At 38.3% G+C, this 23,015-nt stretch overlaps 1 protein-coding gene across 2 annotated transcripts; it reads left to right on the top strand.

Moving 5' to 3' along the window:
• The first annotated feature begins 4,005 nt into the window (after positions 1-4,005).
• Positions 4,006-22,712, top strand: LOC133646793 (dynein light chain Tctex-type 3-like). Of its 2 annotated transcripts, none has more exons than XM_062042578.1 (6): positions 4,006-4,147; positions 10,927-10,988; positions 13,868-13,909; positions 16,267-16,390; positions 22,250-22,327; positions 22,397-22,712. In XM_062042578.1, exons 2-6 carry the CDS (start codon positions 10,968-10,970, stop codon positions 22,468-22,470), a joined length of 339 nt encoding a protein of 112 aa, XP_061898562.1. In that variant the 5' UTR covers positions 4,006-4,147; positions 10,927-10,967; the 3' UTR covers positions 22,471-22,712. The 2 variants fall into 2 exon arrangements, with proteins under 2 accessions (XP_061898562.1, XP_061898554.1); XM_062042570.1 differs by lacking the exon at positions 4,006-4,147 and adding an exon at positions 10,650-10,723.
• The last annotated feature ends 303 nt before the right edge of the window (positions 22,713-23,015 follow it).

The raw sequence follows: 23,015 nt of genomic DNA, 5'->3' as shown, positions 1-23,015 counted from the left end.
GGATTCAGACGTAACCATTCTACAGAATCTGCCACTTGTTTTTGAACTGAAAGGATCAAACATTCTCTTGACAAAGGACAGGTGGTTGGTGCAGTATTTCTAGACTTAAAAAAAGCATTTGATACAGTCAATCATGACATTTTAATTTCAAAACTAACTAAATTCAATTTATCTAAACAGTCATTGTCCTGGTTTGAGTCATATCTAAAGGGCCGTGAACAATGTGTCACCATTAATAATGTGAGATCTTCCTTCCGCAAAATAGAAACAGGGATACCTCAGGGTAGTGTCTTGGGACCTATACTATTCAGTCTATACATCAATGACCTACCAGATGTATGCACAGATATAGATTTACAGATGTATGCGGATGACACAGTGGTATATACATCAGGTAAGACCTGTACTCTAGTTGCTGAGAAGTTAAATGCTCAATTAGACAAAATAGCATCTTGGCTGGAGTCATCCTGTTTAACCCTAAACACTAAAAAGACTAACTCTGTCTGCTTCTCCATAAAAAAGCTACCTCAAACAAACCTGAATATAAAAATTAATGAGGAGGTCATTGAACAAGTACCTGAAGTCAAATATTTGGGCATAATCATAGACTATCAGCTGAATTTTAAAAGTCACATTAAGAAAATGTGTAAAACCCTGAAGGCAAACCTAGGCTGTTTTAAGATTATAAGACACTGCTTAACTCTTAGCTGTGCTTTTACTTTTATGAATGCAATGATTCTGTCACACATATCTTATGGCTTAACCACATGATCCCAGGCACACCAGTCATCAATCAAGACCATTGAGTGTCTTTATAACCGCACCTTGAAAGTTCTACACAAGAAGAGTATACGATATCATCATTGCCAAATTTGAACCAAATACATTATTTTAAGTTTTACCAATTTTATTTTGTTACACACAGTCAAACTGGTTTTTAAATGCTTGGATATCTCTGCTCCCCAATTGCTCTGCAAGGCAATTACAAGACTGCAAAGTGGTAGCAGATCTACCACCCAAGCAGTGTCAAAAGGCAACTGTTGTGTTCCATTCCGTAGAACATCTTTTGCCCAGACTGCCTTTTCAATAAAAGGACCACAACTATGGAACTCTTTACCGGACACTTTGAAAAGTATACCTGCACTTGTCACTTTCAAAAAACAAACAAAATTATGGCTAGTTGAGCAAAAATCGTGTTCCCATGTTTAGTTTTTACTCATTTTTACTAATTGGTTTTTATCTAGTCTGCACTTTGTCTGTGTTATTATTATTATCATTATTATCAACTCATTCTATTTTTTATTTTCCTATTTTAATGATGTTGGATCTGTGTTGTTGTTGTTGTTGGGGACAAGTGTTGTAAATTAGCTTTGGCTACAAACACTGTGATGCGTGCATCGGATAACTGTTTCAGATGTCTATGTTTTTGTATCCGTCCCTATTTCAAATAAAACTTTATAATAATAAAACCGGAATAACCCGGCGAGGGGGCAAAGGAGAAAAGAAAACGGCAGATCAACTGGTCTAAAAAAGGGGGGTCTATTTAAAGGCTAGAGTATACAAATGAGTTTTAAGATGGGACTTAAATGCTTCTACTGAGGTAGCATCTCTAACTGTTACCGGGAGGGCATTCCAGAGTACTGGAGCCCCAATAGAAAACGCTCTATAGCCCGCAGACTTTTTTTGGGCTCTGGGAATCACTAATAAGCTGGAGTTCTTTGAACGCAGATTTCTTGCCGGGACATATGGTACAATACAATCAGCAAGATAGGATGGAGCTAGACCGTGTAGTATTTTATACGTAAGTAGTAAAACCTTAAAGTCGCATCTTAAGTGCACAGGAAGCCCGTGCAGGTGAGCCAGTATAGGTGTATATATATGTATATAAAGGTATATACAGTATAGGCGTAATATGATCAAACTTTCTTGTTTTTGTCAAAAGTCTAGCAGCCGCATTTTGTACCAACTGTAATCTTTTAATGCTAGACATAGGGAGACCCCAAAATAATACGTTACAGTAATCAGGACGAGACGTAACGAACGCATGAATAATAATCTCAGCGTCGCTAGTGGACAAAATGGAACGGATTTTAGCGATATTACGGAGATGAAAGAAGGCCGTTTTAGTAACACTCTTAATGTGTGACTCAAACGAGAGAGTTGGGTCGAAGATAATACCCAGATTCTTTACCGAGTCGCCTTGTGTAATTGTTTGGTTGTCAAATTTTAAGGTGGTATTATTAAATAGATGTCGGTGTCGAGCAGGACCGATAATCAGCATTTCCGTTTTCTTAGCGTTGAGTTGCAAAAAGTTAGCGGACATCCATTGTTTAATGTCATTAAGACACGCCTCCAGCTGACTACAATCCGGCGTGTTGGTCAGCTTTAGGGGCATGTAGAGTTGAGTGTCATCAGCATAACAATGAAAGCTAACACCGTACTTGCGTATGATGTCACCTAGCGGCAGCATGTAAATACTAAAGAGTGCAGGGCCAAGAACCGAACCCTGGGGGACTCCGCATGTTACCTTGACATAGTCCGAGGTCACATTGTTATGGGAGACACACTGCATCCTGTCAGTAAGATAAGAGTTAAACCAAAACAAGGCTAAGTCTGACATACCAATACGTGTTTTGATACGCTCTAATAAAATATTATGATCGACGGTATCGAAAGCGGCGCTAAGATCAAGAAGCAGCAACATAGATGACGCATCAGAATCCATCGTTAGCAATAGATCATTAGTCATTTTTGTGAGGGCTGTCTCCGTAGAGTGATTTGCCCTGAAACCGGATTGAAAAGGTTCACAGAGATTGTTAGACACTAAGTGTTCATTTAGCTGCTGTGCAACAATTTTTTCGAGGATTTTCGAGATAAACGGAAGGTGGGAGACCGGTCGGTAGTTTACCATGAGGTCAGGATCGAGGTTAGGTCTTTTGAGTAGAGGATGAATAACCGCTTTTTTTAATGCTAATAAAATACTACACGGTTTAGCTCCAAGCTATCTCGCCGATTGTATTCTACCATATGTCCCGACAAGAAATCTGCGTTCAAAGAACTCCGGCTTATTAGTGGTTCCCAGAGCCCAAAAAAAGTCTGCGGGCTATAGAGCGTTTTCTATTCGGGCTCCAGTACTCTGGAATGCCCTCCCGGTAACAGTTAGAGATGCTACCTCAGTAGAAGCATTTAAGTCCCATCTTAAAACTCATTTGTATAATCTAGCCTTTAAATAGACCCCCCTTTTTTAGACCAGTTGATCTGCCGTTTCTTTTCTTCTCTCCTCTTCTCCCCTGTCCCTTGCGAGGGGGAGTTGCATAGGTCCGGTGGCCATAGATGAAGTGCTGGCTGTCCAGAGTCGGGACCCCGGGTGGACCACTAGCCTGTGCATCGGTTGGGGACATCTCTGCGCTGCTGACCCGTCTCCGCTCGGGATGGTTTCCTGTTGGCCCCGCTGTGGACTGGACTTTCGCTGATGTGTTGGACTTTCACAATGTTATGTCAGACCCACTCGACATCCATTGCTTTCGGTCTCCCCTAGAGGGGGGGGTTACCCACATATGCGGTCCTCTCCAAGGTTTCTCATAGTCATTCACCGACATCCCACTGGGGTGAGTTTTTCCTCGCCCGTATGTGGGCTCTGTACCGAGGATGTCGTTGTGGCTTGTACAGCCCTTTGAGACACTTGTGATTTAGGGCTATATAAATAAACATTGATTGATTGATGATTTTCCTTACTCATGGTTTGCCTGAAGTTATCCTCACTGACCAGGGCACTGAATTCAAGAAAGAGGTAACTTTCTTTTTCTACAACTGCACGTTTAAACTGGCCATATTTTTAGCAGACACACACATTCCTCAAAACACAAGTAACAGACTCCTTTTTCGTGTATAGGCTGAGGTAGCTTTCAAGGAGTTGGGCATTGAACATGGGGTTTGGTCAGCATACCACCCCCAGACCAATGGGCTTGATGAGAGGACGAACCAAACCCTTGAAGTGGCTATTGGGAAGACCATCAGGGGCCAACAGGAGAAGTGGGAGGACAAGCTCAGGGAGATCGTGTATGCCCATAACACCTGTGTACAGGTATGGACCAGGTAATCCCCCTTCCGCCTGATGTTTGGTCGAGAGGCACGGATGTTTACGGAGGTAGGTGGTTTGTTTTTATTGAGCTCTATGTAGGTCAAATCAAAATGAGTGCTCATTACACAGTGGTACTTTGCAATACAAGTTCATTTCATTCCTAGACGAGCTCATTATGTGAAACTCATTTTGTGAGACAAATATTCCCATAAGAAATTATATTCGTGCCATCTTTGTTTTCTACCTGTCAACTGTCAGTTTAGCATCTTTGTTTTCTACCCGTCAACTGTCAGTTTAGCATCTTTGTTTTCTACCTGTCAACTGTCAGTTTAGCATCTTTGTTTTCTACCTGTCAACTGTCAATTTAGCATCTTTGTTTTCTACCTGTCAACTGTCAGTTTAGCATCTTTGTTTTCTACCTGTCAACTGTCAGTTTAGCATCTTTGTTTTCTACCTGTCAACTGTCAGTTTAGCATCTTTGTTTTCTACCCGTCAACTGTCAGTTTAGCATCTTTGTTTTCTACCCGTCAACTGCCAGTTTAGCATCTTTGTTTTCTACCCGTCAACTGCCAGTTTAGCATCTTTGTTTTCTACCCGTCAACTGTCAGTTTAGCATCTTTGTTTTCTACCTGTCAACTGTCAATTTAGCATCTTTGTTTTCTACCTGTCAACTGTCAGTTTAGCATCTTTGTTTTCTACCTGTCAACTGTCAGTTTAGCATCTTTGTTTTCTACCTGTCAACTGTCAGTTCAGCATCTTTGTTTTCTACCTGTCAACTGTCAGTTTAGCATCTTTGTTTTCTACCCGTCAACTGCCAGTTTAGCATCTTTGTTTTCTACCCGTCAACTGTCAGTTTAGCATCTTTGTTTTCTACCCGTCTACTTTCAGTTTAGCATCTTTGTTTTCTACCTGTCAACTGTCAGTTTAGCATCTTTGTTTTCTACCTGTCAACTGTCAGTTTAGCATCTTTGTTTTCTACCCGTCAACTGCCAGTTTAGCATCTTTGTTTTCTACCCGTCAACTGTCAGTTTAGCATCTTTGTTTTCTACCCGTCAACTGTCAGTTTAGCATCTTTGTTTTCTACCTGTCAACTGTCAATTTAGCATCTTTGTTTTCTACCTGTCAACTGTCAGTTTAGCATCTTTGTTTTCTACCTGTCAACTGTCAGTTTAGCATCTTTGTTTTCTACCTGTCAACTGTCAGTTTAGCATCTTTGTTTTCTACCTGTCAACTGTCAGTTTAGCATCTTTGTTTTCTACCCGTCAACTGCCAGTTTAGCATCTTTGTTTTCTACCCGTCAACTGCCAGTTTAGCATCTTTGTTTTCTACCCGTCAACTGTCAGTTTAGCATCTTTGTTTTCTACCCGTCAACTGTCAGTTTAGCATCTTTGTTTTCTACCTGTCAACTGTCAGTTTAGCATCTTTGTTTTCTACCTGTCAACTGTCAGTTTAGCATCTTTGTTTTCTACCTGTCAACTGTCAGTTCAGCATCTTTGTTTTCTACCTGTCAACTGTCAGTTTAGCATCTTTGTTTTCTACCCGTCAACTGCCAGTTTAGCATCTTTGTTTTCTACCCGTCAACTGTCAGTTTAGCATCTTTGTTTTCTACCCGTCTACTTTCAGTTTAGCATCTTTGTTTTCTACCTGTCAACTGTCAGTTTAGCATCTTTGTTTTCTACCCGTCAACTGCCAGTTTAGCATCTTTGTTTTCTACCCGTCAACTGTCAGTTTAGCATCTTTGTTTTCTACCCGTCAACTGTCAGTTTAGCATCTTTGTTTTCTACCCGTCAACTGTCAGTTTAGCATCTTTGTTTTCTACCCGTCAACTGTCAGTTTAGCATCTTTGTTTTCTACCCGTCAACTGTCAGTTTAGCATCTTTGATTTCTACCCGTCAACTGTCAGTTTAGCATCTTTGATTTCTACCCGTCAACTGTCAGTTTAGCATCTTTGTTTTCTACCCGTCAACTGTCAGTTTAGCATCTTTGTTTTCTACCTGTCAACTGTCAGTTCAGCATCTTTGTTTTCTACCTGTCAACTGTCAGTTTAGCATCTTTGTTTTCTACCCGTCAACTGCCAGTTTAGCATCTTTGTTTTCTACCCGTCAACTGTCAGTTTAGCATCTTTGTTTTCTACCCGTCTACTTTCAGTTTAGCATCTTTGTTTTCTACCTGTCAACTGTCAGTTTAGCATCTTTGTTTTCTACCCGTCAACTGCCAGTTTAGCATCTTTGTTTTCTACCCGTCAACTGTCAGTTTAGCATCTTTGTTTTCTACCCGTCAACTGCCAGTTTAGCATCTTTGTTTTCTACCCGTCAACTGTCAGTTTAGCATCTTTGTTTTCTACCCGTCAACTGTCAGTTTAGCATCTTTGTTTTCTACCCGTCAACTGTCAGTTTAGCATCTTTGTTTTCTACCCGTCAACTGTCAGTTTAGCATCTTTGTTTTCTACCCGTCAACTGTCAGTTTAGCATCTTTGTTTTCTACCCGTCAACTGTCAGTTTAGCATCTTTGATTTCTACCCGTCAACTGTCAGTTTAGCATCTTTGATTTCTACCCGTCAACTGTCAGTTTAGCATCTTTGTTTTCTACCCGTCAACTGTCAGTTTAGCATCTTTGTTTTCTACCCGTCAACTGTCAGTTTAGCATCTTTGTTTTCTACCCGTCAACTGTCAGTTTAGCATCTTTGTTTTCTACCCGTCAACTGTCAGTTTAGCATCTTTGTTTTCTACCAGTCAACTGTCAGTTTAGCATCTTTGTTTTCTACCCGTCAACTGTCAGTTTAGCATCTTTGTCTTCTACCCGTCAACTGTCAGTTTAGCATCTTTGTTTTCTACCAGTCAACTGTCAGTTTAGCATCTTTGTTTTCTACCCGTCAACTGTCAGTTTAGCATCTTTGTTTTCAACCCGTCAACTGTCAGTTTAGCATTTTTGTTTTCTACCCGTCAACTGTCAGTTTAGCATCTTTGTTTTCTACCCGTCAACTGTCAGTTTAGCATCTTTGTTTTCTACCCGTCAACTGTCAGTTTAGCATCTTTGTTTTCTACCCGTCAACTGTCAGTTTAGCATCTTTGTTTTCTACCCGTCAACTGCCAGTTTAGCATCTTTGTTTTCTACCCGTCAACTGTCAGTTTAGCATCTTTGTTTTCTACCCGTCAACTGTCAGTTTAGCATCTTTGTTTTCTACCCGTCAACTGTCAGTTTAGCATCTTTGTTTTCTACCCGTCAACTGTCAGTTTAGCATCTTTGTTTTCTACCCGTCAACTGTCAGTTTAGCATCTTTGTTTTCTACCTGTCAACTGTCAGTTTAGCATCTTTGTTTTCTACCTGTCAACTGTCAGTTTAGCATCTTTGTTTTCTACCTGTCAACTGTCAGTTTAGCATCTTTGTTTTCTACCTGTCAACTGTCAGTTCAGCATCTTTGTTTTCTACCTGTCAACTGTCAGTTTAGCATCTTTGTTTTCTACCCGTCAACTGCCAGTTTAGCATCTTTGTTTTCTACCCGTCAACTGTCAGTTTAGCATCTTTGTTTTCTACCCGTCTACTTTCAGTTTAGCATCTTTGTTTTCTACCTGTCAACTGTCAGTTTAGCATCTTTGTTTTCTACCTGTCAACTGTCAGTTTAGCATCTTTGTTTTCTACCCGTCAACTGCCAGTTTAGCATCTTTGTTTTCTACCCGTCAACTGTCAGTTTAGCATCTTTGTTTTCTACCCGTCAACTGTCAGTTTAGCATCTTTGTTTTCTACCTGTCAACTGTCAATTTAGCATCTTTGTTTTCTACCTGTCAACTGTCAGTTTAGCATCTTTGTTTTCTACCTGTCAACTGTCAGTTTAGCATCTTTGTTTTCTACCTGTCAACTGTCAGTTTAGCATCTTTGTTTTCTACCTGTCAACTGTCAGTTTAGCATCTTTGTTTTCTACCCGTCAACTGCCAGTTTAGCATCTTTGTTTTCTACCCGTCAACTGCCAGTTTAGCATCTTTGTTTTCTACCCGTCAACTGTCAGTTTAGCATCTTTGTTTTCTACCCGTCAACTGCCAGTTTAGCATCTTTGTTTTCTACCCGTCAACTGTCAGTTTAGCATCTTTGTTTTCTACCCGTCAACTGTCAGTTTAGCATCTTTGTTTTCTACCCGTCAACTGTCAGTTTAGCATCTTTGTTTTCTACCCGTCAACTGTCAGTTTAGCATCTTTGTTTTCTACCCGTCAACTGTCAGTTTAGCATCTTTGATTTCTACCCGTCAACTGTCAGTTTAGCATCTTTGATTTCTACCCGTCAACTGTCAGTTTAGCATCTTTGTTTTCTACCCGTCAACTGTCAGTTTAGCATCTTTGTTTTCTACCCGTCAACTGTCAGTTTAGCATCTTTGTTTTCTACCCGTCAACTGTCAGTTTAGCATCTTTGTTTTCTACCCGTCAACTGTCAGTTTAGCATCTTTGTTTTCTACCAGTCAACTGTCAGTTTAGCATCTTTGTTTTCTACCCGTCAACTGTCAGTTTAGCATCTTTGTTTTCTACCTGTCAACTGTCAGTTTAGCATCTTTGTTTTCTACCTGTCAACTGTCAGTTTAGCATCTTTGTTTTCTACCCGTCAACTGCCAGTTTAGCATCTTTGTTTTCTACCCGTCAACTGCCAGTTTAGCATCTTTGTTTTCTACCCGTCAACTGTCAGTTTAGCATCTTTGTTTTCTACCCGTCAACTGTCAGTTTAGCATCTTTGTTTTCTACCCGTCAACTGTCAGTTTAGCATCTTTGTTTTCTACCCGTCAACTGTCAGTTTAGCATCTTTGTTTTCTACCTGTCAACTGTCAGTTCAGCATCTTTGTTTTCTACCTGTCAACTGTCAGTTTAGCATCTTTGTTTTCTACCCGTCAACTGCCAGTTTAGCATCTTTGTTTTCTACCCGTCAACTGTCAGTTTAGCATCTTTGTTTTCTACCCGTCTACTTTCAGTTTAGCATCTTTGTTTTCTACCTGTCAACTGTCAGTTTAGCATCTTTGTTTTCTACCCGTCAACTGCCAGTTTAGCATCTTTGTTTTCTACCCGTCAACTGTCAGTTTAGCATCTTTGTTTTCTACCCGTCAACTGCCAGTTTAGCATCTTTGTTTTCTACCCGTCAACTGTCAGTTTAGCATCTTTGTTTTCTACCCGTCAACTGTCAGTTTAGCATCTTTGTTTTCTACCCGTCAACTGTCAGTTTAGCATCTTTGTTTTCTACCCGTCAACTGTCAGTTTAGCATCTTTGTTTTCTACCCGTCAACTGTCAGTTTAGCATCTTTGTTTTCTACCCGTCAACTGTCAGTTTAGCATCTTTGTTTTCTACCCGTCAACTGTCAGTTTAGCATCTTTGTTTTCTACCCGTCAACTGTCAGTTTAGCATCTTTGATTTCTACCCGTCAACTGTCAGTTTAGCATCTTTGATTTCTACCCGTCAACTGTCAGTTTAGCATCTTTGTTTTCTACCCGTCAACTGTCAGTTTAGCATCTTTGTTTTCTACCCGTCAACTGTCAGTTTAGCATCTTTGTTTTCTACCCGTCAACTGTCAGTTTAGCATCTTTGTTTTCTACCCGTCAACTGTCAGTTTAGCATCTTTGTTTTCTACCAGTCAACTGTCAGTTTAGCATCTTTGTTTTCTACCCGTCAACTGTCAGTTTAGCATCTTTGTTTTCTACCAGTCAACTGTCAGTTTAGCATCTTTGTTTTCTACCCGTCAACTGTCAGTTTAGCATCTTTGTTTTCAACCCGTCAACTGTCAGTTTAGCATTTTTGTTTTCTACCCGTCAACTGTCAGTTTAGCATCTTTGTTTTCTACCCGTCAACTGTCAGTTTAGCATCTTTGTTTTCTACCCGTCAACTGTCAGTTTAGCATCTTTGTTTTCTACCCGTCAACTGTCAGTTTAGCATCTTTGTTTTCTACCCGTCAACTGTCAGTTTAGCATCTTTGTTTTCTACCCGTCAACTGTCAGTTTAGCATCTTTGTTTTCTACCCGTCAACTGTCAGTTTAGCATCTTTGTTTTCTACCCGTCAACTGTCAGTTTAGCATCTTTGTTTTCTACCCGTCAACCGTCAGTTTAGCATCTTTGTTTTCTACCCGTCAACTGTCAGTTTAGCATCTTTGTTTTCTACCCGTCAACTGTCAGTTTAGCATCTTTGTTTTCTACCTGTCAACTGTCAGTTTAGCATCTTTGTTTTCTACCCGTCAACTGTCATTTTGATTGATTGATTGAGACTTTTATTAGCAGGTTGCACATTGAAGTACATATTCCGTACAATTGACCACTAAATGGTAACACCCGAATAAGTTTTTCAACTTGTTTAATTTGGGGTCCACTTAAATTGATTCATGATACAGATATATACTATCAGATATACTATCATCATAATACAGTTTAGCATCTTTGTTTTCTACCTGTCAACTGTCAGTTTAGGCTGCTCGCCGGCTCCTCATCACCACTTCAAGATGGCGGCCCAATTTCTCGCGTCACAGCAGCCAATGCTGCGTCTAGAACATGTCTATTGATTCGAGACACTGGCAACACGCATGCGCAAACCGACCGGGACTTGCGCCTCAGTAAATGTTCGACAAGCTCGCTAAAGACTTTTGTCTCTGACTGTGGCGACACATGAAGACAACACCAATACCAGTAAATACAAATTATATTCGTTTAACAGCAGAGTCTTGACATACGTGTCGTAAAGAGTGAAAGGGAGGTTGAAACGACACTTAATGATGTTCTCCACTAGATGGCAGTACTGAGTATTTGTCCTGCTTCACCGCCGTCTCGTTGACTGTTTGCAATACTCTTCTTTTCTCCCAGCTTATATCCTCTTTTTTTTCTCCTAACAGCGAATTATTTCACTTACATTTGAACTGCCGAAGAGGACAGGATGGACGAATATCATAACGAGGTTCGTGTTTGTCTGTATTCTCCCTCACGATGGAAAGGCTAATAGCTTGCTCGATAATTGAAGCTAATGTAGCTAGCAATCAAAGTTGATGTATTAGCTCGCTATCAGCGTGAAAAAGTCATCATTTTAGGTGTCAGCTCGCCATCAACACCGTCTGTCTACAATCTACATCATGTCATATGCACACACTCTTGTGATTAAAGCCGTACTCACAGTGTTTTTCAACCACTGTGCCGCGGCACACTAGTGTGCCGTGGGAGATGATCTAATTTCACCTATTTGGGGTAAAACCTATTTTTTGCAAAGCAGTAATTATAGTCTGCAAATGATGTGTTGTTGTTGAGTGTCGGTGCTGTCTAGAGCTCGGCAGAGTAACCGTGTAATACTCTTCCATATCAGTAGGTGGCAGCAGGTAGCTAATTGCTTTGTAGATGTCGGAAACAGCGGGAGGCAGTGTGCAGGTAAAAAGGTATCTAATGCTTAAACCAAAAATAAACAAAAGGTGAGTGCCCCTAAGAAAAGGCATTGAAGCTTAGGGAAGGCTATGCAGAACAAAACTAAACCTGAACTGGCTACAAAAGTAAACAAAAACAGAATGCTGGACGACAGCAAAGACTTACTGTGGAGCAAAGACGGCGTCCACAAAGTACATCCGAACATGACACGACCATCGACAATGTCCACACAAAGAAGGATAAAAACAACTGAAATATTCTTTAAAGATTAAAGTACCAATGATTGTCACACACACACTAGATGTGGTGAAATTTGTCCTCTGCATTTGTCCCATCCCCTTGGGGAGCAGTGGGCAGCAGCGGCGCCGCGCCCGGGAATCATTTTGGTGATTTAACCCCCAACTCCAACCCTTTGTTGCTGAGTGCCAAGCAGGGAGGTTATGGGTTCCATTTTTATAGTCTTTGGTATGACTCGGCTGGGATTTGAACTCCAACCTACCGATCTCAGGGCGGACACTCTAACCACTAGGCCACTGAGATTGCCAAAAGAAAGATGCGGGAAATATCGCTCAAATGAAGACATGAAAATACCAAAAAAAGAGAAAAAGCCACCAAAATAGGAGCGCAAGACAAGAAGTAAAACACTACAAACAGGAAAACAGCAAAAAAGTCCAAATAAGTCAGGGTGTGATGTGACAGGTGGTGACAGTACACCTACTTTGAGACAAGAGCTATAGTGATGCATGCTTGGTTATGCTTTAAAGTCATATCCAACAATCGTGACGACGACTTTTTACTGTCAACTGAGTTTAGTTTTTTAATGCTTTCTGCTGGTGGTGTGCCTCCGCCTTTTTTTCAATGCAGAAAATGTGCCTTGGCTCAAAAAAGGTTGAACAACACTGCTCTACGTGTCAATTATCCATCCGTCCATCCGTTTGCTACCGCTTTCCCCTGTCGACGTATTCGTGTCATCTGGAGCCAGAAGATGTTTTTATTTATTATTTAATTTAATTTAATTTTATAAACCTTTATTTATAAACTGCAACATTTACAAACAATCGAGAAATAATAATAATCAAAATAAGTACAAAAACGGTACAAATCAGTGCCAGGCGGTTGTAAACTCAATAAAGTAACTAAAATAGAATGCAAAATATATATATACCGTAATTTCCGGACTATAAGCCGCACCTGACTATAAGCCGCACCAGCTAAATTTAGGGGAAAATACAGATTGCTCTATATATAAGCCGCACCCGACTATAAGCCGCAGGGTTTTGATGTGTAATTAGCGTAGTATATAGGGGTTCCTGCTACCACGGAGGGGATTGTCGGGACAGAGATGACTGTTTGGGAACGCAAAGCGTCCCATTTATTAAGAATAAATCTTTCAATCATTCAATCAAACTTTCACATCTTTGACATGGCGAACAGCATTCGTGCAGAGTACAAATAATACAACGGTGCAAAGTAATACAAAGTGCTCGCCTGTACGTTATCAAAATAACCAGCCTACCGGTATATGAAAAGTCAGTCTTTAATCATTGTGTCATCGTCTTCCTCCTGCGTACTAAAACCACCGAAATCCTCTTCGTCGGTGTCGGAGAAGAACAGGCCGTATATAAGCCGCACCCTTGTATAAGCCGCAGGGACCAGAACGAGGGGGAAAAGTAGCGGCTTATAGTCCGGAAATGACGGTAGTTGATGTAGATGCCCATATCGGCTGTTCAGATTTACTTTACAAAAGAGAAGTGTAGGATACTTCTCTTGTTGCCTTATTTGTATTTGACTTTATTAAATGTATTTATATTATCATTTGGTGCAGTCGGGCTCTTACAATGTATGAATATGCAATGAGGTGTCTGCTTCCAGGCGTGGAATCTTCCTCTGCCTTCTCCTTCCTGGACTCAGACTTCATGTCTGGTGTTGTCCTTCAGACCTCGGCAAAGAAGCCACGTCAACAGTGGCCCGGAATGTGGGCGATAAGAGTGAATGTGCGTAGGACCCATGAACTTGGACCCAGTTTCAACTGAAGCTTAGAGGATATGATAAGTTGCACAGCCTGTTCTAAGCATATATATACTAAACATCCTTCATTTTCTTGATTATATCCCAACATCCCTTTCGGGGTCGCAGGGGTGCTGGAGCCTATCTCAGCTCCATGCGGGCGGAAGGCGGTGTACACCCTGGACAAGTCATCACCTCATCACAGGGCCTACACAGATAGACAACATTCACACACTAGAGACCATTTAGTGTTGCCAACACTGACTTATAACTACCACTACCGGCTACATTCCTCTATCAGTTTAGCTTGTGACGTTTTACTTTGGCTATTTCCTTCCTCGTGCGTAAAGAAAAGCCATCCGTAAGATCCTATCAGAAACATCTATTTTTATTCACCTGATGTCTTGCTTTCCTCAGGCTTCGTTCAACGCAGAAGAAGCTGACAATATTGTCAAAGAGGTAACTTCAACCTACTATATTGCATGTTGCTGGTATATTATTGGTGTGTACATAGATGGATTTATACATTTGAAGAGCCATATTGAATATTTAATGAATAAATTATCTAAATATGTCGGTCTACTCTCAAAATTGAGGCACTTTCTTCCTCTTAACGCTCTCCTAATTCTGTATCGGACTCTATTAGAACCACATAACTATTTCAATGTCATATGGTGTAACACGTGTCCCAGTTATCTTTAAAAAGTGAGGATTCTTCAGAAGAAAGTCAAAGGTGTTATATCATGGGCAAACTTTAATGCTTCCTCAAATCCTCTTTTTTATGGGTACAATCTTGCACAGTGCTTGTACTATGTAGGGTTGAGTTCTAGACTCTGCCTGCTCATTCCAGTGACCACTACTTCTCATAGATATAACATTAGAAGTAAACCTTTATTAAGAGGGGAAATTGGTCATCTAAGGTGTACACGCTTTAGTAGAGCCTGTAGAGCAGGGGTCACCAACCTTTTTGAAACCAAGAGCTACTTCTTGGGTACTGATTAATGCGAAGGGCTACCAGTAAAATAAATTGCCAGAAATAGCCAATTTGCTCAATTTACCTTTAACTCTATGTTATTATTAATAATTAATGATATTTACACTTAATTGAACGGTTTAAAAGAGGAGAAAACACGAAAAAAAATGACAATTAAATTTTGAAACATAGTTTATCTTCAATTTCGACTCTTTAAAATTCAAAATTCAACCGAAAAAAAGAAGAGAAAAACCAGCTAATTCGAATCTTTTTGAAAAAATTAAAAAAAGAATTTATGGAACATAATTAGTCATTTTTCCTGATTAAGATTAATTTTAGAATTTGGATGACATGTTTTAAATAGGTTAAATTCCAATCTGCACTTTGATAACAAATTGGACCAAGCTATATTTCTAACAAAGACAAATCATTATTTCTTCTAGATTTTTCAGAACAAAAATTTTCAAAGAAATTCAAAAGACTTTGAAATAAGATTTCAATTTGATTCTACAGATTTTCTAGATTTGCCAGAATATTTTTTTTGCATTTTAATCATGATAAGTTTGAAGAAATATTTCACAAATATTCTTCGTCAAAAAAACAGAAGCTAAAATGAAGAATTAAATAAAAATGTATTTATTATTCTTTACAATAAAAATTTTTTTTTACTTGAACATTGATTTAAATTGTCAGGAAAGAAGAGGAAGGAATTTAAAAGGTAAAAAGGTATATGTGTTTAAAAATCATTTTTAAGGTTGTATTTTTTCTCTAAAATTGTCTTTCTGAAAGTTATAAGAAGCAAAGTAAAAAAAATAATGAATCTATTTAAACAAGTGAAGACCAAGTCTTTAAAATATTTTCTTGGATTTTCAAATTCTATTTGTGTTTTGTCTCTCTTAGAATTAAAAATGTCGAGCACAGCGAGACCATCTTGCTAGTAAATAAATAAAATTTAAAAAGTAGAGGCAGCTCACGGGTAAGTGCTGCTATTTGAGCTATTTTTAGAACAGGCCAGCGGGCTACTCATCTGGTCCTTACGGGCTACCTGGTGCCCGCGGGCACCGCGTTGGTGACCCCTGCTGTAGAGGCTTGGTGAGCTGGAATGAGATTGATAGCTTTATAAAAGAATCAAATTCTTCAAACATTTTTAAAAAGCGTTTTAAGCTAAAAAAAAATTTGCGACGTTATGCTTAGTACTTTCAACACACCCCTTATGGTTGAGGAATTTACATAACTCGCATAATTTTGGTCTAGACCTCTGTATGTATGATGAGATTATCGCAGATCTTCAAGAAGCAACCTTTTAATCACATTTCAATAATAGAATATTGAGACTGAATTGGTGGATTTAAAGATTCCTTTTTTATTTTATTTATAAATGAAATTGTAAATGGGTATTTGGTGGATAGATGTTGAAATGTATTGTATTGTATTTTGTATATTATATGATGATGTGTATTTTAACTGTGGGTCCCTGTCCATAAGATGTGTGCCTCTAGGGATGACCTTTTTGCAGAATGGACTCTGATATTAACAAAAGAAACAATAGTGAAATACAAAACTATGTAAATATTATGGTCCTCTGGAGCTCACTGTATATATGAGAGGTAATTACCGGGGCTATAGATTGTGTTAAAGGTAGCATAAAGATGGGTTAAAAGTCCACAGATGATGGAATAATGAATTGAGTGTTGGGACTTTGTGCAAAGCCTGTGGTGAAATGTACCCTGTGACTCTTACATGATGCTGTCATGTGACTTGTGTGTGTGTGTGTGTGTGTGTGTGTGTGTGTGTGTGTGTGTGTGTGTGTGTGTGTGTGTGTGTGTGTGTGTTTTTCTTTCAGTGTATCGAGAATGTAGTGGGTGGCGACGACTACAACCAAAATCTGGTGAATAAATGGACCTCGGCTATAGTTGAGCGCTGCCTCACACAGCTGGTGAAACTGGGGAGACAGTACAAGTTCATTGGTATGTTTGATTATGAATACCTTGGTACCTGCGTTCTCAGCCGTAAACCCTTCCAAAAGGTCAGATGAAAACCACCACAATTTTTCCCGTAACAAATAATAACATTGAATTAATCTTTTCCTAATACTTACAACTATGAACACAAAACACATTTTATAGAGCATAATAATAGTTCCACAGGGAAAAAATAGTGCAAAATGAATAACGAATACAATTGCTAAATGAGCATTTCAAGTGTAACTCTTGTTGGCCAAGACAGTGATAAGTGGAGAGGGAGAGACACACAGACCCTATTTACCACACCCCACACCAAATCACATTTTTTTGCCCTCAAGTGACACAGATCAAATATTTTTTGCCAGTCTAAACGCTCCAATGTTCTTCAAATCTGATCTTTTTGGATCAGATTTGGGCCACATCAGGACCCAGTCCTCCGAATTCCATTGGAGTTTCAACTGAGGACATCAAAGACACCATAGATAGAAATCCCTACTCAATGTTCCTTACGAAAGGGACACCAGATAAAATGGTTGAAATCGTGACAAAATGCTAATCCAAGACTTCAAACGATTGTAATGGAATTGATATGAAAACAATAAAAAAAGTTATTAAAGAGATCTCAGGACCATTAATGTATATTAGCAACCTAGCATTTCAAACAGGCAAAGTCCCAAACAAAATGAAAATAGCTAAAGTTGTACCAATTCACAAGACTCGAAACAAACACCAAATTACAAATTATAGACCTGTTTCTTTACTTCCACACTTTTCTAAACTCATTGGAAAAACGGTTCAATACCAGATTGGAGAGTTTCAAGAACAAGTATAGAATACTCGCTGAGAATCAATATGGATACCGAACTAATATTTCAACTTCGTTAGCTTTAATTTTAATAATAGAAGAAATGACCAATGCAATAGACGGTAAACAATGTGCAGCAGCAGTGTTTATGGATCTAACTAAAGCATTTGACACAATTTATCAAAACATTAGAACGCTGTGGCATCAGAGGGTCGGGTCTTGGATTAGAAGCTACTTAACCAACAGGAAACAATATGTAAAGCTAAATATATCCTGTGGCGTACCTCGGGGATCAATACTGGGACAAAAATTGTTCAATCTTTATATAAATGACATTTGTAAAGGTACAATAGATTTTAAGTAGGGATGGCCGATAAATGCGTTAAAATGTAATATCGGAAATTATCGGCATCGTTTTTTTTAATTATCTGTATCGTTTTTTTTTTTTTAATTTTAATTTTAATTTTTTATTAAATCAACATAAAAAACACAAGATACACTTACAATTAGTGCACCAACCCAAAAAAACTCCCTCCCCCCATTTCTTTCTGTTATCAATATTCTGGTTCCTACATTATATATCAATATATATCAATACAGTCTGCAAGGGATACAGTCCGTAAGCACACATGATTGTGCGTGCTGCTGCTCCACTAATAGTACTAACCTTCAACAGTTAATTTTACTCATTTTCATTAATTACTAGTTTCTATGTAACTGTTTTTATATTGTTTTACTTTCTTTTTTATTCAAGAAAATGTTTTTAATTTAGTTATTTTTTTTTTTTTTTTTAAAAAGTACCTTATCTTCACCATACATGGTTGTCCAAATTAGGCATAATAATGTGTTAATTCCACGACTGCATGTATCGTTTGATATCGGTATCGGTTGATATCAGTATCAGTAATTAAAGAGTTGGACAATATCGGAATATCGGATATCGGCAAAAAGCCATTATCGGACATCCCTAATTTTAAGTTAGTATTATTCGCGGACGATACAACTGTGTTTTGTTCAGGAGAGAACACACAGAAGATAATACAAATAATAGCAGAAAAAATGAACATATTAAAAAGATGGTTTGACAAAAACAGACTATCCTTAAACCTCAGTAAAACTAAAATAATACTATTCAGTAACAGTAGAAGGGACAGTCAAACACAAATACAAATAGACGGAATAGAAATTAAAAGAGTAAATTAACCCAAATTTCTAGGTATAATGATTGATAATAAAATGAACTGGAAGTCTCATATAAAAATATACAACATGAAGTAGCAAGAAACACGTCAATAATGAATAAAGCAAAACATGTTCTGGACCAAAAAACACTTCATATTCTCTACTGCTCACTAGTGTTACATATCTGTACTTATCAAGCTTCTTAGAATGACTCCTAAGAAGTCTGCTAAGAGTTGACTTAAGAGTAAATAAATTCTTGGCTGAAAGCTGCACTTAAAAGTTAGTTATCAAGCGTCTTACTCACACTTTCAGCGAAGTGTAGGACTGAATCTTAAGTGTCACACTCAGAGCTGAATTACGACATTACTATGTGCCGTAAACGCAATTTTAGGTGACGTCATTTCTGTGTCCATAGAAATGACCAATCACGGAAGGGAATCCCTTGTCTAAGAATAAAGAAATATCTTGGAAATATTTAAGTGGACAATGGGAGTGTATATTTTGACAATAAACTACAAAATAATACAAAACAAACTAGTCCCCGCCGGCACTCACGCTACCGCTCCCTCTCTTCTCTCGCCCACACACTCACTGACGTCACTCACCTCACGGCCACGCACATACGCTACTGTCATAACATTTTCTTTCCAATTCATTAATTAGGCAACTAATTTGAAAGTGGTGTGGGTGGCTCTATATATACTAGCCCACTGCAGACACATGCAGAAATCAACAAGGAATCGAAAAGTATTAAATCTGTGACAAAAATAATATCCGCTCTGTCTAAACGATACCGTTTGATCAGCTGCTTGCATCAAAAAAAACCAAAACATTGTTCCGTTCCCTGAATGTTCGCGCACGTCTCTCTCGCCTCAGTGCCATCCCCTGCTGGCAACTCCTAACCACTTAAGACACCTCTGAAGGTCTCTTAAATATCGTGGAGAGTAGGAGTGATTCTTAGACTTAAGAACGTTGATAAAAAGCTTTTATTCTTAAGTTTGAGAGTAGGACTAAATTTCGCAAATTCACAGGACTTAAGTGTAAAATGGCACTCTAAGAAGCTTGATAAGTACGGCCCCTGACCTATTGTGTAGAAATATGGGAAATAACTACAAAAGTACACTTCATTCATTAACTGTGTTACAAAAAAGATCAGTTATAATAATACATCATGTTGGATATAGAGAACATACGAATCCTTTATTTATTGAATCAAAAATACTGAAATTCCACGACATAGTGAATTTGCAAACAGCTAAAATTATGCACAAAGCAAATTATAACCTGCTAGTCAAGAATATACAACAATTCTTCTCAAAAAAAGAGGAGAAATATAACCTTAGAGAAAAATGTAATTTAAAACATTTGTATGCACGTACAACACTTAAGACCTTCAGTATATCAGTATGTGGAATTAAATGATGGAATGGATTAAGCAAAGCAATCAAACAATGTACTAATATGATCCACTTCAAGAAACTCTTTAAACTTAAAAGTATGTGTGCGCGTCTATCCTGGCGTCTGATAAAGATCACATTTTACTTATAATCTGTCATCTAGAAAAAAATCTGATTTTTGGTCCACTTTGGCGTGCAGAGTAAACATAGTCACGAGTGCCACCATCATACTTTGCCACCATTTGTTTCTTGAATTCAATAATGTTTCTCACCTTTCTCTGCTCCCATGTTGTTATTTTGCAGTCATACCCAATGAAGGTCACCAACAAGTGGACTAATTCATAATTGTAAAATGTGGCTGGTGTATGAAAACTGGGGGAAATATGATGACAAATTCAGTCTAAAAGCAAATCCTAGAAAACGTGGGGCGTACTGCTAAACTGTAATACTTGAATGCACTGCAAAAAGTGAAATCTGAGTAAGATGAAATATCTCAAATAAGGGTGATATTTGCTTATTTTCTGTCTGATAAGATCATTCTTCTCACTAAGCAGATTTTATGTTAGAGTGTTTTACTTGTTTTAAGTGTTTTGCTCCTAAATGATCTCAGTAAGATATTACAGCTTGTTGCTGAGATTTGATGAGCTACACTACCGTTCAAAAGTTTGGGGTCACCCAAACAATTTAGTGGAATAGCCTTCATTTCTAAGAACAAGAATAGACTGTGGAGTTTCAGATGAAAGTTCTCTTTTTCTGGCCATTTTGAGCGTTTAATTGACCCCACAAATGTGATGCTCCAGTAACTCAATCTGCTCAAAGGAAGGTCAGTTTTGTAGCTTCTGTAACGAGCTAAAGTGTTTTCAGATGTGTGAACATGATTGCACAAGGGTTTTCTAATCATCAATTAGCCTTCTGAGCCAATGAGCAAACACATTGTACCATTAGAACACTGGAGTGATAGTTGCTGGAAATGGGCCTCTATACACCTATGTAGATATTGCACCAAAAAGCAGACATTTGCAGCTAGAATAGTCATTTAGCACATTAGCAATGTATAGAGTGTATTTCTTTCAAGTTAAGACTAGTTTAAAGTTATCTTCATTGAAAAATAAGGACATTTTAATGTGACCCCAAACTTTTGAACGGTAGTGTATATTGAGTAAAACATGCTTGAAACTAGAATATCAAGTGTTGCAAAGCTGTGTCATCAACACTCACAAGTAGAAAACTACTTTTTTAAAGTAATCATTTCTTACTTCAAGCATGAAAAACAAAAATCATGATTTTGACACAATTGTGTCTCATAATTAAAAAAGATGACAGCCAAATGGACTTTGCGGTTTTATTTCCAATGGAACAATAGAAAATAGGTACTCATATAGTAGTACAGTTGGCACAGTACAGTAAACTGACAGTTAATATTTAAACATTTAACATGTGACATTTCTAACAATTTTGAACAGAAATAGTTCATGCACATTCAGATAAATTCTTCAAAATTACAATAAAAAAACAATTTGACCGGGCTGTATATACTGTATGTGCACTAATTAGGGCTGCAACAACTAATCAATTAAATCGATTAAAATCGATTATAAAACTAGTTCTCGATTAATTTAGTCATCGATTCGTTGGATCTATGGTATGCGCATGCGCAGAGGCTTTTTAAAAAAAAAAAAGAATTTTTTTTTTTTAATAAACCTTTATTTATAAACTGCAACATTTACAAACAGCTGAGAAACAATAATCAAAATAAGTATGGTGCCAGTATGCTGTTTTTTTCAATAAAATACTGGAAAGGATAGAAATGTAGTTTGTCTCTTTCATCCGATTATTAATCGATTAATCGAAGTAACAATCGACAGATTAATCGATGATCAAATTAATCGTTAGTTGCAGCCCTAGCACTTATTGACTGACTTATTGGCGCGATGATGTCATGTTATCGATGGAAAAATGCATTTTTAGACCGTATGATTTGCCTGAGCGGCTAGGAGACCCCGAGAGTAACAAGCGCTTGCCTTGTTGCCTTTCCATTAAGAACAATAAATTAGTTTTTAGTATAAGTTTGCTGGTTTCAAGAAATGTAATGCCGAGCGCATATCATTATGTCAAGATAATGGCACTAGCATTTACTTAATTCAAGAATATTTTTCAACATATTGAGCAAAGAGGTTTCTTTTTTTTTTTCTACCAAGAAAAGTGCACTTGTTATTAGTGAGAATATACTTATTTGAAGGTGTTTTTGGGTTCATTGAGGTTAGCTAATTTTACTTGTTTTGGAAAGCCTTGACAAGCCGAATTTTCTTGTTCTATTGGCAGATAATTTTGCTTAGTTCATATAAAATACCCCTCATTTTTGTATTTTTTTTCTTGTTTTTGACCACTGACTTTTTGCAGTGTGATCCTGCTTGATACTTCCTTGCAGGCTGTACTGAATTCAATGGTTTACTTTTGTATTTGCCCACTGGTGTGTAGTGACGTGCGCCCTGATGCAGAAAACTGGTGCCGGGCTCCACACAGCAAACTCCTGCTACTGGGACACGAGCATGGACGGTACTTGAGGAGAATCAGACATGCTGCTTAAACCATTCATGCATTTCTAATAAGCACGTGTTTCTACAGGGAGTTGCACCGTGAGGTGGGAAAGCCGCACCATGTACTGTGTGGTCAGTGTGTTTGCTGTGGCCATCGTGTAACGCTGCAACTGAACCAGAGTGGGCTGTATTGTCTTCCTGTGAACAGTAGGGGGCGTCTATGTTCCACTTCTAGTCACCGGCTGTGACCTTACACACCAATGCAGCAGCTGTCTTGTTATTTTAAAAATCATTTTTAAAGCACGGGACTGCATGCCGCAAATTTGTCATTGAAATGTTTAACAAAATATATGTGCCTGTATTTGTGAGCAACTCATCTAATTATTAAAATAATCTCTAATTTATGTTTGATTTCACTGCATGTGACAGGAACATGCTTCACTCAGTAAGTAGCTTAAGTGGACAAATGTTTCAAATTTAGTGCCACTGCATTTTTAACAAATAGTTTTGCACTTACTGGAAATCAAACATTGTAAAGTTTTGTAGACTTACTGAAAAAAATAAAATTCCTTAAAGTCAATATAGGCGTTGTTGAACATAGGCAACTTGCTTAGATTTAGGGATGTCCAAAGTTGAAGGATGCTGGGGACCACTTAGTTTTTCTGCATCATGAAAATGCTGAAACCAATCCAATGTAGATCAGTACA

Source organism: Entelurus aequoreus, linkage group LG01 (genome assembly GCF_033978785.1).
Source record: "Entelurus aequoreus isolate RoL-2023_Sb linkage group LG01, RoL_Eaeq_v1.1, whole genome shotgun sequence".
Lineage (NCBI taxonomy): Eukaryota > Metazoa > Chordata > Actinopteri > Syngnathiformes > Syngnathidae > Entelurus > Entelurus aequoreus.
Note: the sequence above shows the minus strand (reverse complement) of the source record. Positions and strands in the feature narration are given on the sequence as shown.